Source organism: Hyla sarda, chromosome 4, assembly GCF_029499605.1.
Source record: "Hyla sarda isolate aHylSar1 chromosome 4, aHylSar1.hap1, whole genome shotgun sequence".
NCBI lineage: Eukaryota > Metazoa > Chordata > Amphibia > Anura > Hylidae > Hyla > Hyla sarda.
Genome location: NC_079192.1, coordinates 384,868,862 through 384,884,662, shown reverse-complemented (window position 1 = coordinate 384,884,662; position 15,801 = coordinate 384,868,862). Strand labels below are relative to the sequence as shown.

At 44.3% G+C, this 15,801-nt stretch overlaps 1 protein-coding gene across 3 annotated transcripts in view; it reads left to right on the top strand.

Moving 5' to 3' along the window:
• The window catches only part of DELE1 (DAP3 binding cell death enhancer 1), a 72,600-nt gene that overhangs the window by 28,998 nt on the left and 27,801 nt on the right, over nucleotides 1-15,801 (top strand). The window contains exons 1-6 of one of the 3 annotated variants that reach the window (XM_056517033.1): nucleotides 5,483-5,590; nucleotides 8,749-8,872; nucleotides 12,337-12,478; nucleotides 14,533-14,688; nucleotides 14,781-14,869; nucleotides 14,983-15,085. In XM_056517033.1, the coding sequence (XP_056373008.1) occupies nucleotides 5,538-5,590; nucleotides 8,749-8,872; nucleotides 12,337-12,478; nucleotides 14,533-14,688; nucleotides 14,781-14,869; nucleotides 14,983-15,085 (667 nt within the window). In that variant the 5' untranslated portion in view covers nucleotides 5,483-5,537. Of the gene's footprint in view, nucleotides 1-5,482; nucleotides 5,591-7,109; nucleotides 7,481-8,748; nucleotides 8,873-12,336; nucleotides 12,479-14,532; nucleotides 14,689-14,780; nucleotides 14,870-14,982; nucleotides 15,086-15,801 lie in introns of those variants that run through there. The other 2 variants (XM_056517032.1, XM_056517030.1) reach the window with 2 other exon arrangements.

Here is a 15,801-nt window from a genome sequence, read left to right as displayed (position 1 = left end):
GGCAGCGGTGACGGGTCCGGAGCGGCAGGGACACGTGAGTATTACCTCCTATGCAGTGGTCTTCAATCTGCGGACCTCCAGATGTTGCAAAACTACAACTCCCAGCATGCCCAGACAGCCAACGGCTGTCCGGGCATGCTGGGAGTTGTAGTTTTGCAACATCTGGAGGTCCGCAGGTTGAAGACCACTATTGGGTTCAAAATCATTATTTTTTTTAGATTTTGCACCTATAAATTGGGTGCGTCTTATACGCCGGTCCGTCCTATAGGACGAAAAATACGGTAAATACTAGTCCTCACGCCCCTCCCATAGACATGAATGGAGGCGGCACTGTGTGACATCACGAACACGGAAGCTCCAATGGTCCATGTTCCGGTTGCCGCCACTGCCGGGCCAGAGATTGCGGGGGTCCCCAGCAGCGACGCCCCCGTGATTAGACCTCTTATCCTCTATTCCTTTGGATAGGGGATAAGATGTTTTTTTGCGGAGTGCCCTATTAAACATGACCCTGCTCCATAAGTCCTCCAGGGGCTCCTTTTTTTTCAGTGATATCTGTTTCACTTACATATAAGAAATTGATGTTTTTGCAGATTTTCTTGGCGCGTTTATAGAAGTGCAGGGTATTCTAAGAATCAATTTTCTTTGCAGTTGTTGCTTCACATACACAGCGTTTGGCAATACCTCCTAGGCCAGTGGTCTTCAACCTGCGGAACTCCAGATGTTGCAAAACTATAACTCCCAGCATGCACGGACAGCCAACGTCTGTCCGTGCATGCTGGGAGTTGTAGTTTTGCAACATCTGGAGGTCCACAGGTTGAAGACCACTGTCCTAGGCCATCAATAGCACCATGTGATGTTGCTGAAAAGTTCCATGAACACTGAACATTACCCAGAGTAATGAGTGCAAGAGAAAACTTTTGTTTGAAGTAGGGATCGACCAATATCGTTTTTTTAGGGCCGACACCGATACTCTGTGGAGGTTAGGGCCGATAGCCGATAACTTATACCGGTATTCCGGTATAACTTATCGGCTATTTAACCCCCCCGGCGACACCGCTGCAGATCATTGATTTAAAGCGGGCGCTTTAAATCCATGAACTGCAGCGGCTTTTGTGGTGCCAGAGACCACCGCCGCCACCTGCTTCTCTCCCCCTGCCTGTCCTGGGGTCCTGAGTCCTATCAACCGCCAAAGCCCCCACCACCACGCCGCACCACCCCGGCCAGAGACTGCCGCTGCCCCATTGCCTCCCCCATTCTCGGTTTTATAATTACCTGTTCCCGGGGTCCGCTCTACTTCCGGCGCCGTCCTCCTGAGCTGTCACTGTGCGCACTGACGGTGACGTCACGTGAGGACATCACTCGTCATTGCGCTGCGCAGCGCACAGCGTAACACAGGACGGCACAGGAGCCAGATATAGCGCGGACCCCGGGAACAGGTAGTTATAAAACCAGGAATGGGGGAGGCAATGGGGCAGTGGCGGTGGGGGGTGCAGTGCAGTGGGGGCGGGGCATTATCGGATTACCGGCAAGGTAATTACCGATAACGTCCAAAATCGTGAATATCGGCCGATAATATCAGCCAAACCGATAATCGGTCGATCCCTAGTTTGAAGTGTTGGGCAGCACCATCAGACTGGTGTTCTACAATTTTCAACAAAAATTTACCATGAGGGGAAAGCTTATTTTTTGCTTCACTGTAAACTACCCCTGCCTACTTGTGCCATGTAGTCTGACACAACTATGTACGGTACTGACTACAGCTGTTTAGACTCATTCTTCTAGTAGAGCTGTATATGCTTCCTTTGAGCTGCTGTTTTGTTTTACCCATTGTTGATAATATACTGCAAGAAATACATTTTTGTGACCTAGATAACAATCTTTAAAATTAAACATGGGTCCTAATTAAATTAAAGGGTTACTCCGCTCCCCAGCGTCCGGAACATTGAGTTCCTGAACGCTGTGTGCGGGCTTCCGTGTTCACGCCCGCCCCCTCGTGACATCCCAGCCTGCCCCCTCAATGAAAGTCTATGGGAAGGGGGAGCGACAGCTGTCATGCCCCCTCCCATAGACTTGCATTGAAGGGGCGGGACATGACGGGGCGTGATGTCACGTTAAACATGGGTCCTAATTAAAGGGGTACTCCGGTGAAAACTTTTTTCTTTTAAATCAACTGGTGGCAGAAAGTTAAACATATTTGTAAATTACTTCTATTAAAAAATCTTAATCCTTCCAGTACTTATTAGCCGCTGAATGCTACAGAGGAAATTCCTTTCTTTTTGGAACACTGATGACATCACGAGCACAGTGCTCTCTGCTGACATCTCTGTCCATTTTAGCAACCATGCATAGCAGATCTATGCTAAGGGCAGCATGGTGGCTCAGTGGTTAGCACTGCTGCCTTGCAGTGCTGTGGACTTGGGTTCAAATCCCACTAAGGACAACAATAAATAAAGCGTTATTATTATTATAATAACGTCAGCAGAGAGAACTGTGCTCGTGATGTCATCAGAGAGGATTCCAAAAAGAAAATAATTTCCTCTGTAGTATTCAGCAGCTAATAAGTACAGGAAGGATTAAGATTTTTTAATAGAAGTCATTTACAAATATGTTTAACTTTCTGCCACCAGTTGATTTAAAAGAAAAAACGTTTTCACCGGAGTACCCCTTTAAATGAAAGGGTTACTCTGCTCCCCAGCGTCCGGAACATTGAGCTCCTGAACGCTGTGTGTGGGCTTCCGTGTTCACGCCCGCCCCCTCGTGACATCGCTGCCTGCCCCCTCAATGAAAGTCTATGGGAAGGGGGAGTGATGGCCATCACGCCCCCTCCCATAGACTTGCATTGAGTGGGGCGGGACGTGACGTCACATGACGGGGCATGACGTCACGAAGGGGCGGGCGTGAACACGGAAGCTCGCACATAGCATTCAGGAACTCAGTGTTTCGGACGCTGGGGAGCGGAGTAACCCTTTAAGGTTATGTCAGTGTTACTATATCATTTTATAGAAGCTGAAGAAAGAAAGAAAATAAAAATAACCATAATTAGATGTCAATCCTTTCATCAGCTAAAATAAAATAAAAAACTGATTTTATGGTGACCTACACTATGCACTGACACCTCTTTACTTTTATTTTATTCTAGAGGTGGGTAAGAAATAAAATCCAAATCCGTATTAGTTATGCAGGAAGTGATGTACGATTATTTACCTGTAAAAATATGTCAGTATTGCTCTATTTGGAATACAAATCTGTTATTCAAAGTAGTATTAATCAGGATGGTTTCCTTAACCTTTGTTGGCTACCATATTTGATGATTTAGTGCTGACAACCAACAATACAAACCTAAAAATACCATGAATTTATTAAAGGGGTACTCCGGTGAAAAACACATTTTTTTAAAGCATCTGGTGCCAAAAAATTTAAAAGATTTATAAATTACTTCTATTTAAAAATCTTAATCCTTCCAGTACTTATCAGCTGCTGTATGCTACAGAGGAAGTTGTATAGTTCTTTTCTGTCTGACCACAGTGCTCTCTGCTACCACCTCTGTCCATGTCAAGAACTTTCCAGAGCAGAAACAGTTCCCCGTAGCAATCCTCTCCTGCTCTGGACAGTTCCTGAGACTGACAGAGGTGTCAGCAGAGAGCACTGTGATCATACTGGAAAGAACTATACAACTTCCTCTATAGTATACAGCAGCAGATAAGTACTAGAAAGATTAATATTTTTATATAGATGTAATTTACAAATCTGTGTAACTTTCTGGCACTAGTTGATTTAAAAATAAAAATTGTCTTCCATCGGAGTACTCTTTAACTTGGGATGTTAAGGGACTGAATAATAACAATTATTTTGATAAGTCATACTTCATAAAACAGTCTCTTGGGATACATTAGCATGCATGGAATCAGCTTAATATATGGTTACTAACTAGGTCATGCAGATGCTTTACATGTCTCTTTTGTCTATAGCTTCTGTATTTGGCTCACAAATCCTTCTGTTCTGCTGCTTACTCATTCTGACATCCACTGCTTAAGAAGGGGTGTGTCTGTGGCAAGCACTGAGCCCACCCTCACTCACCATGCATTCACTTTCTTCCTCAGTCTGCTGTGCTGGGTCTCTCCATCCAATCACTACAGCAGGCTGCTCTGTAACCCACTCCTCTCTGTTTTAATGCTGCAGTCTGATGGAACAGGAGTGAGCACAGAACTCACTTCCTAGACTTTGTCCCAGCCTGTGCTTCAGCTGAGACAAAGATGATGCCGCTGCTGGGCATGATTATGTTCTGGATGGTATGGGGGACCCCTAGTGGTCTTTTATTAAAAAAAAAAAAAAAAAAAAAAAAAAAAAACAGGATTTCTATAAAAGGAGATTAAACATTTTTTGAAGTATATTAGAAGTTTTTTTATTCTGACAGTGCCCTTTTAACTATCGTAGACTGCATGTACAAGTCAAGACCCCTGAACGTGCATGGCTACCTTTGTTTTCCACCTGGATATAGTAACTACCTCTGAAGGCCCCCAGTCTCCCAATAGGTGTGGTAGTAGCCATTGTAGTCATTGGTGGGATTCCCTACTTTTACACATTTATGGCATATCTGGTGTATACACAGCAGCTGCTAATCATTTTTTTGAGAGGGGGGGGGGGCTCACTTTGTATCCACAGCATTGTGTCTTAGCATATTGTGGTGACACATTTGCTTTAAGGACCATTCTTTTTGAGTCAATGCCACATTATTTTTATACATTAACGGTTTACTCAGCTCCGTCTCACTTTTTGTTGTTGTGGTGTTTTTGTTTTGTTTTTAATTTAAAAAAAAAAAGATTTTTTTTTTTTTGAGGCAATAGACATGAATGTGGCATTGTTTAATCGGACAGTGCTTTACACGAGGGCAAATTCCACAGACGCTTCCCTATAAACAGCTGGCACCGGGCAGAACACCTGACTGAGCTATTTGCTTTGTCCAACTTACTGACAAGTCCCTTACAACATGTTTTTCACGTTTTGTGACAGACTTTGCTGTTTTTTTTTTTGTATTTACAGTGGCAAGACTATATGGTCATATGCTAGTATTGCCGCTACATGGCATGGTATCTACTCTAGGGCAGTGGCCTGCAAACTGTGAACCTCCAGCTGTTGCAAAACTACAACTACCAGCATGCCCGGACAGCCGAAGGCTGTCCGGGCATGCTGGTAGTTGTAGTTTTGCAACAGCTGGAGATCCGCAGTTTGGTGACCACTGCCCTAGGGGGTATGCTTCAAAGATATAGAGGTACTTGTGATATCCCCAGGTCACGCTTCTACTACTGACTATTGTTGCAGACTATCTCTCTTATAGGGTCACCGTTGCAGCTGGCGGTATAATCTGGTCATTTTGCTGGTGTTATCTGTTTTTACCATTGTCAGTTGGCTCTATTATGGGGGTACTGTTTCAAGCCTGCTCAATATTTAAAGGGTCATTTTTGCAGACAGAGCTTTGTGGCCAACACTGTAAAAGAGACACTAGGCTGATAAAAGCTAGGCAGGCACTATTGCTGAAAATGTTTGGGGGTACAAAAACCAGGTCGGAGGTGGAAAAGTGCAGCTTGTGTGCGTAAGTGACCATCGGGGGGTGCGTGTCAAGATATGAAGCCAGTTTATAAGTGACGGTCTATGAAGAAAAAGCAAGATCGCACTCACCCAGGAGAAGTAAAAGGTCCTCATTATTGGAAAACTTCTTTAAAACATCCCGATGCCCAGGTAGAGAAAGCGAGCAGAACCGCGAAAGGTACGTTGCCCCGCCTCAGCCGGTCAGTCAGCGGATGCTGACCGCACCTCTCTACCTGGGCATCGGGATGTTTTAAAGAAGTTTTCTAATAAAGAGGACCTTTTACTTTTCCTGGGTGAGTGCGATCTTGCTTTTTTCTTCATAGACTGTCACTGTAATGGAGACAATGGAGTAGATTCATTCAGACCGTGGTCTGAGGGAAAAGTCAACCAGTTGCCCATAGCAACCAAAAAAGGCCTTTTCAAAAATGAAAGAAGCGACCTGATTGGTTGCTATGGGCAACTGGTCGACTTTTCCTCTGCACAGGTTTTGATTAAATCTCCCCAATGGCTCTGATGTATGGGGCATAGGGGGAGATTTATCAAAACCTGCCCAGAGGAAAAGTTGCTGAGTTGCCCATAGCAACCAATCAGATCGCTTCTTTCATTTTTAACAAGGCCTCTGCAAAGTGAAAGAAGCGATCTGATTGGTTGCTATGGGCAACTGGTCAACTTTTCCTCTGGACAGGTTTTGATAAATCTCCCACAAAGTGTCTTAAGGTATAAGGAGACTGTTACTGTGTCATTTTCCATTCTTATAATATTAGAGATTAGGGCTCTATCCTCATGTGCCCATATATCTTAAAGATCATATCTAGAGATGAGCGAACTTACAGTAAATTCGATTCGTCACAAACTTCTCGGCTCGGCAGTTGATGACTTATCCTGCGTAAATTAGTTCAGCCTTCAGGTGCTCCGGTGGGCTGGAAAAGGTGGATACATTCCTAGGAAAGAGTCTCCTAGGACTGTATCCACTTTTTCCAGCCCATCGGAGCACCTGAAAGCTGAACTAATTTATGCAGGAAAACTCATCAACTGCCGAGCCGAGAAGTTTGTGACGAATCGAATTTACTGTAAGTTCGCTCATCTCTAATCATATCCACTTCCCCAAACAGTTTGAGGGAGATTTGTCAAAACCTGAGGAAAAGTTGCCCATAGCAACCAATCAGATCACTTCTTTCATTTTGCAGAGGCTTTGTTAAAAATGAAAGCAGGGATCTGATTGGTTGCTATGGGAAACTTTTCCTCTACACAGGTTTTGATAAATTTCCCCTTTGTTTTTAATCTATTATACTATGAAAAATAAAGCAACTTCGTGGGAGTTTCTTGTAACTAATCGCCTACTATTTGGTTTTGACAGCCACTATGCAAACTATGGGTCACCATGGTAACAGACAACAAACCCTGTAGTCTGATCCTGCAGTCTTGGAAATCTCATAGATTTTTTTTCTATTTGTCCCCTGATTTGTGCTGATGTAGAAGTAGAGAACTGATGGAAAGGAATACGACTGCAGGACCAGACTGCAAAGTTTGTTTGTAGTCTGTTACCATGGAGACACCCAGTCTGCATAGGAGCTGTAGAAACAAGTGGATAGAAAATTTTTAAACAAGACCTGTCACAAAGTTGCCTCATTTTTCATTGCAAATCCCCTAAGAGAATAAAAAATATGGACATAATGTTGCCAGAAGCAGCCGAAGCTGGATAAATTACGCAATTTGTTTAACTTCTGTTGACCTTAATTGGAGTTGCACTAATGGCGTTTCTGGAGTTACGTAGACAGAGAAATTCCTGGGGCTACACTGTTTGCTTGACCCCTATTAAAGGCAATAGAAGTTGTTCAAATTGCGTAACTTCCCCACTTTGGCGGCTATGGTACTTACTTATATGGAGGTGCAGGTGAGTATTGTGGTATGTGATATACATATATATATATATATATATATATATATATATATATATGTGTGTGTGTGTGTATGTATACACACACACATATATAGATATGTGTGTGTGTATATAAATATCTATCTATATATATATATATATATATATATATATATGTGTGTGTGTGTATATATATATATATATATATATATATATAATGTGTATTATATATTTTTTTTTTATTATTATTATTATTTCTTATACACATATATATATATATATATATATATATGTGTGTACCAGATCAAAATTGCAGCCACGCTGTCTCTCAGAGGTTTAGAAATGTCCATTTCACCATTCATCCTGACAGGAGGGAGCAGTAGGTGAATGGTTTTCCAATGTTCTCGAGGAAAGGTCACCCCTTACACACTCCACAGAATGTAATGTGCAATAACAAATAAATCAAAAAGCAATAATGGTTATTGGTATCATGCCATTCGCCAGTAAAATGAGAGGTTTGCGCTGTTTAATGATCGTGTCCTTGTTCCTCGCGGCTTCATAACCTGCAGTAAAAGCCCTGTCTCTCTGGTCTAGCGCAGAATAACTCATGTAAAGTAAAGCCCCAGAGTAAGCAAAATGGGAAAAGAAAGAGATGCCCAAACAAAATAAACAAAATTTATACATTCATGGATAGATGATACCTGGGACGGCTAACCAAATTAGATTTCCTTTCTATAAAGTTCACCAGGATCATAAAATACTCTGTCCCTCTGTGTAAAGATTTGACTACCCTTATTGTCATATTTAAAAAAAAAAAAAATGTCTCTCAGTGTTTCCCAACCAGGGTGCCTCCAGCTGTTGCCAAACTAAAACTCTCAGCATGCCCGGACAGCCAAAGGCTGCCCGGGCATGCTGGGAGTTTTAGTTTTGCAACAACTGGAGGCACCCTGGTTAGGAAACCCTGGGGTGACTAAACCATTTAAAGGGAAAGATTGAAAGGGTGCCATTATAGGCCAAGGTTTTACTTGTTTTTATATTATGGAAGTATTCACTGACCGTTGTAAAATTAATTCATTATATACAATGTATTTATTGGCGTAAACACCTAACAAATTCAAATCCTTATTGCTTATTTGGTCAAAACAAAGTTTGAATTTATTTACCAATGCCCCTAGTGGTTGTCTTGAGTATCGCATGTATTTCCTTACTCTCTTCATTAAAATAATTTGCTTCTGATGTACTTCTTACATTAATTGCTTGTACAACTATTCCTGTTTTTCCAGTTACAGCTCTAAGTCTTCAGGTGAACATGGCGGTCAGAATGGACAGGAGCAGAAGAAAAAAGGGAACTTTCAGTTCTGCGCTGGTCAGCTGCCGCAGTATACCATGCTGGATGCTTTTGGAGTGGTGAGTTGTATATTTCCTTTTTACCTGAGGGTGTTTTCTTGTTAGGCACAATATCATACAGTGCCTTGCCATGTTAATTCTTAAAGGGGTACTCCGCCCCTAGATATCTTATTCCCTATCCAAAGGATAGGGGATAAGATGTCAGATCGCCGCGGTCCCGCTGCTGGGGAGCCCTGGAATCCCCGCTGCGGCACCGTGCTCTCATTACAGCACAGAGCGAGTTCGCTCTGCACGTAATGACGGGCAGTACAGGGGCCGGAGCATCGTTACGTCACGGCTCTGCCCCTCGTGACGTCACGGCCCGCCCTTTCAATACAAGTCTATGGGAGGGGGCGTGGCGGTCGTCACGCCCCCTCCCATAGACTTGCATTAAGGGGACGGGCCGTGATGTCACGAGGGGCGGAGCCATGACGTCATGCTGCTCCGCCCCCCGTATCGCCCGTCATTACACACAGAGCGAACTCGCTTTGGGCTGTAATGAGAGCAGGGTGCCGCAGCTGGATCGCCGCGCCGATCTGACATCTTATCCCCTATCCTTTGGATAGGGGATAAGATGTTTAGGGGTGGAGTACCCCTTTAAAGGAGTTTTACTGTGAAAAGTAACTTATCCCCTATCCACAGGATCTCCTGAATGGGCCCTGGCTCTCAGAGAGGAGCTGGGGACGACGTGCGCTCCATGTTGTCTCTATGGGAGCGCACAGGAGAAGGTGAGGGGTCCCAGCAGTTGGAACCCACCCCCCATAATAATGAGTACTGCTACTTTCATGATCAATTTATGTAAAGGAGCTGTTTAACTTATGCATTATTAAAAGGGGATTCCCATCTCTAATAGTTATCCCCTATCTATGGGGGTCTGACCACTGAAACCTCTATGATCCTGAAAACGGGGACAAAATGATCTCCAGCTAGTGCACCATTCATTCTCCATAGGCCCGCTGAACATTGGCAAGCGTTGTTCCGTGGCCCCAGTGAACTAGGTGTACATGTGCTGTGCTCTGAATTTATTCCGGGGACCAATTAGTCTTCTCGAGGTGGACAGGAACTTCCCTGATAGGGTTGCGTGCACACACAGCAACTTGTGCGCATGTAAGTATTCATAATGGTAAATCCAGGCTGACATGTTCAGACATTAGTGGGGTTTTCCTACAGTCAAACCCCTACAGATCAGCTTGTTATCCCCTATCAAATATGTGCAGGATACTGTACATGTAAATACACCCTTTAAATGCTCTCCTCTATGGTTCATAGTGGTGGTCCCTTAAAAGGTACTCTGGCAATTTTATATTTTTCTTTTCATCTGCCATGGATTCCTGCAATTAAAAATATTAATAAATAAATCTGGACTTACCTACTGCCGCTCCCCCAGTGACTCCAGTATTGACATCCCATCCTTTGATGTGGTCTTCTTGCTGCTTCAGAGGCCCAACATGCAACATTGCCGCTCCACTAATCGCGGACCACAGAGACGTACCACCTCAGCCAGCGATAGGCTGAGCAGCAGTGTGACGTATTGAGCCCGGGCACCAGGAAGAAGACCAGCGCTGAGCTCAATACATCACACTGCTACACAGGCATGACCTCAGAAGCAAGAAGAAGACTGCAGCGGAGGATGGGAGAGTGATACCGAAGTCATTGGGGGTCCGGCAGGAGGTAAGTCCAGGTTTATTTTTTTAACTGGCATATGGAAAGAAAACAATTCCAGTCGAAGTACCCCTTTAACAAGAACATCTCTCATTCTGGCTGATGCAGCTATAATATATGGACTAGCATTTTTCTGATAAATACTATATCATGACAAACAATGGTCATTGCCAATAACTTTGTCCTCATGAGACAGCCCCTGCGGAGCCTTTTTATGTTCTCGCTCTAATTCTTTGGCCGTGAATGTCTGTTTTGGTTGCTTGTAGATTATTTCTCAATGCAGCCAGTAAAGAACCCCTAGACGTCACGGGTCGTGGATACAGATGAATCCCAATATACGTTCCGCCGCTTTTCACCCGTTGTTCCCTGCGCCGTTCATACACATGCCACTCTATGTGATAGAGGACGGTCTGAAAGCCGCTGCTACCAGGAAGATAAAGTGGTCTGTCTAAGAGGAGCAGATAGATGGATTCCTCCTGAAGATTAGTATTATCCACAACTGATGGAGCACAACCTCACACTCGCAGCCGCAATTCTCCATTCCTCCTGTTCCTGTCACTCCCAGCATCTGCCTATGACAATATCTTGAAGAAAAAAAAATGTCTGTGCAGGAGGCTATGACTTTCAGAGCAAAATAGGAAGTGATTTATCCTGCGCTCCGAGATCTGACTGGTACTTATTTTTACAGGGTTTTGATGTTGATACAAACAGGTCCTGCTAGTTCTTTCATTGACCTAGCGGGCCCCAGAAATGTGTACCCAAACTTTAAGCCAACTTCTAATATGTCACAGAAATATGGCAAAAGCTGTTATCCAGTTTTTCCCAACCAGGGTGCCTCCAGCTGTTGCAAAACTACAACTCCCAGCATACAACTGAAAGCACCCTGGTTGAGAAACACTGGGTTACACACTCCACCAAAGATCCCCTTATGGTAAGTGAATGGAGTCTTGTTGTGACTAGAGATGAGCGAACTTACAGTAAGTTCGAGTCGTCACGAACTTCTCAGCTCAGTGGTTGCTGACTTTTCCTGCATAAATTAGTTCAGCTTTCCGGTGCTCCGGTGGGCTGGAAAAGGTGGATACAGTCCTAAGAAAGAGTCTCCTAGGACTGTATCCACCTTTTCCAGCCCACGGGAGCACCTGAAAGCTTTACTAATTTATGCAGGAAAAGTCAGCAACCGCCGAGCCGAGAAGTTCGTGACGAATCGAATTTACTGTAAGTTCGCTCATCTCTAGTTGTGACCATAGCACAACAGTCGCAAGAAATCCATTTTGCATTTTGTGGGTCGCAACTCGATTCCGTGCATTTACCTAAACCTTGATGCACCCCAATATTTACTGCAGTGCCATAAGGCCGTTTGGCTGAGTGACCCCTGTTGTGGCCAAAATCGCTGTGGCTGTCTGGGCATGCTGGGACTTGTAGTTTTGCAACAGCTAGAGTCAGCCTAGTTGGGAAACACTGTTGTAATTAGTGGGGCTTCAACTGCTGAGACCACCAGTCGCTAGAACAAAGGGATTCCATGACAGTCTATATGTATAGCTATAAGACAGACATTTATGGCCCATCCAAAGGATAGACCATCAATCCCCGGATACTTCTTAAGCGTCAGTTCACATGTACAGTATCCTGCACATATTTGAAGCTCTTTTCCGTCATTTAGTTTACATTGAAATTTTCAACATTAAATATGCAACTTGAAATCCTGCGCATCAGATACGCGCAGAATATTGTACGTGTGAATACATCCTAAAAGGTAATAGTCATAGATAGCAGTTATATATAATGTACCCCTGTCTAATTTCTGTCCTTTCTTGGTGTTTTAGGGGGCAGCAGCTGTGTTTTTCCTGCATTTGGCTCGCCAAATTTCATTTCATTGCCATATCAATAAGTCTCGAGAAGACCAAGCCCCTCAATGCGCTTCCCTGAAACAGATCTTCACATCTCTCTCGGACTACAACAATCTCTGTAAGTTTATATTTACATTTATGGGATGTTCAGATTCGATCCATTACTTGTACTTCATACGTTGGTCATATATTTTATTGGGTGTATCTGCTTCAAACAAGCTCCTGTAGTTTTAAGGTAACAAATGGGGTTTACTGATTTAGGTTTCTGCACTATGATCCACAGGATAGGGGATAGGGGGATAAGTGTCTGATCTCTGGGACCCCCCCCCCCCACGATCTCCAGTACAAGGCCCTGTCTACTTACCCCTCCTCTGTGCACTTGAGTCCCCACCTTCCTGGACAAGTGCCACAGCAATGCCCCGCCTCAGCTGGTGATTGGCTGAACGGGCCATCACTTGCTCTCATCCAGGAAAGTGGGGGCCAGAGCGCACTGAGGATGGGTAAGTATATAGAGCCCCATACAGGACCCCCCACGATCAGTTATTTATACCCTATCCTAAATCTGTCTGTTCAGTTCCCAGACTACCCCTTTTAGGGTAGGGTCAGACTTGGCGCATCCGCAGCATATTTTAAAAATACCCTGCGGATGCGCTGACACCAGTCACTAGAGTAAGCTCCCTGCTGCGGCCAAGTAGCCCTGTGTGTCTTGTTGTAACAGATCTGTAACTGGAAATCTGCTGCTACGTGCAGACACACAAGGCTACCCGGCTGCAGCAGAGAGCTCGCTTTAATGACTGGCATCGGCACATCGGTAGCATGCAATATGCTGCAGATGATCTACGTGAACGCTCAGATGTTTTAAAGAAATCATAGTGTCTCAGCATCTGGCTGAGTGTATCTGTTTAATGCTCCCTGTGATTTGGGCAGCATAAAACAAGTGTAAGGTTCCCTTTAAAAGAAGACAAAAAGTTTTGAACAGTGCCCGCAGTCACTATATGCTAAATATTCTAAAAACTTTTGACAGCTCGTGCAGACATGTCACAAGCTTAAAATAGATTGGTGGATGTCTCAGTGCTGATACCCCCCTGCAGTCTCTAGCTGTTGCCTGGTAAAGTACGAGGCAGCATGCTTCACTTCTCAACTCAGTGCCCAGTCTGCCTGATGGCAAGAGTCAGGCTTCATTGATTTATAATGACGCCATCTCCTGCGATCAGACAGACTTAGTGCTGAACAGGGGAGTGAAGCACGCTGCTAGGCACTTCACCTTCACACATATCAGAAACCCAATCTGGAGAATGAAATGCTCATTCAGCTGTGCAACCCCTTCACAGTCTTTCTATACACAGTAAAAACTTGGCTATTAGGACTGCAGCAGAGCTCCATTTAGGTGGACCTGGCTGCAGTTACCTGCACTGGGTGGTTGGGAAAGGTGCAGTTCAGGGGGAAATTGTGAGGAGACCTACATGTCTTTTGGCTTCTAAGAAAGAGCTTGTTGGGAATGCATCAATGACAGGTTTTAGGCAAGAAAGAAATAATGGTGCCTGAGTAATGCATGAAAGATATACGGCAAGTGACAAACCAGTATTACCTAAGTGAGTCATAGGAGCAGAGCTCGTGTACTAGTTTAGAGTGGGGAAATGAAAGTATATTTTCCTCTTAAAGGAAAACTCCGGTGGAAACAAGTGGAAAACAAATGTTTTCAAATCAACTGATGCCAGAAAGTTAAACAGATTTGTAAATTACTTCTATTCCAAAATCTTAATCCTTCCAGTACTTATTAGCTGCTGTATACTACGGAGAAAATTGTGCAGTTCTTTCCAGTCTGACCACAGTGCTCTCTACTGACACCTCTGTCCGTGTCAGGAACTGTCCAGAGTAGGAGCAAATCCCCATAGAAAACCTTTCCTGCTCTGGACTGTTCCTGACACGGACAGAGATGTCAGCAGAGAGCACTGTGGTCAGACTGGAAAGAACTACACAAATTTCACTGTAGTATACAGCAGCTGATAAGTACTGGAAGGGTTAAGATTTTTAAATATAATTAATTTACAAATCTGTTTTACTTTCTGGAGCCAGTTGATTTGAATTATTTTTTTCCCCACCGGAGGACCCCTTTAATAGAAACTTCACAATGTGTTCTGTAACACTGTTTCTTTTTGTGTGTATGTAAAGCTGTGAAAAGTCATATTGTTCCACAAGCTGTCCAGCCTTGTACCTGGAATGAGCTATGTTTGCAGGCTGAAGCTAACCTGCAGGATGCAGACTCTTCTCTCGAGATCTCCTCTACAGCGTCCTCTAGTGGCCCGCTTCATCATGTGCCTGAGCGCGGTAAGTTCTGAGGTCACTGCCTCGTGGGACTTTGGGTTTACTACAAATCTCACCTCTTTATCATTACTCTATTCTTGTCTTTCCTGCTCCAGGGGAATCTCAAACTGAAGACTTTCTAGATCTTAGCTCCTCATGTGAACTAGAGACTAGGGAGGCGACAACATCGGCATATGCTGAAGAGGTATCTGCACAGTTTTACAAGATATATAAATATGTGTGTGTGTATATAAATATATATACATATAAACATAAAAGCTTTTTGTAACATAGAGATTTGCTTTCTTTGTATTTTAGCCATTGGAATTAAAGGAAGAAGTTAAGGAATCTCTTCAGGGTGCGGCCTCGCGACTGTTGGACGTCACTGAGAGCACTGTGCCAACAGTGCTGAATATTTTTGGTAATTGTCAGCCATTATAGGAGTTTAAGCATACATGAGATAGGCATAATTCTATCCTTCATATAAGATAGTGATAGTTATAAAGCTATCCTTAATAATGCTGGGCGGTATGACCAAATGTGTGTATCACGGCACTTTTTAAACTTTTGGCGGTTCCACGGTATATAACGGTGTTTCCTAGCCCCCCCCCCCCCCCCCCCATATTAATTATCAGCCCACATCCCCATCGGGGTAAATACTCACATATCACCCGCATGCGCTGCCCTCCTCGTCCTGTTTGTTGCGGCCGCCGGCGTTGGCACTCTACTGTACGCTGTATCTCTATGCCCGGGCTGCAAAAGGTAAACAAAATAAACTTTAACGCACCTACGTCGGCCTTACGCTGGGGACGGGAACGTGCGATGTCCCGCCTCAGCCGGTGATAGGCTGAGCCCACTGTCATGTAAGAAGCCGCACAGGAAACAAGTGAGGCCGGTACCGGACCAACTGGAGGTGAGTTAAAGTTTATTTGGTTAATTTTTGCAGCCCGGGCATAGGGATACCGCACAGTATAGAGCAGTGGTCTCCAACCTGCGTACCTCCAGATGTTGCAAAACTACAACTCCCAGTTGTAGTTTTGCAACATCTGGAGGTACGCAGGTTGGAGACCACTGGTATAGAGTGTCAGCGCCGGTGGCCGCAACAAACAGGACGAGGAGGGCAGCGCATGCGGGGGA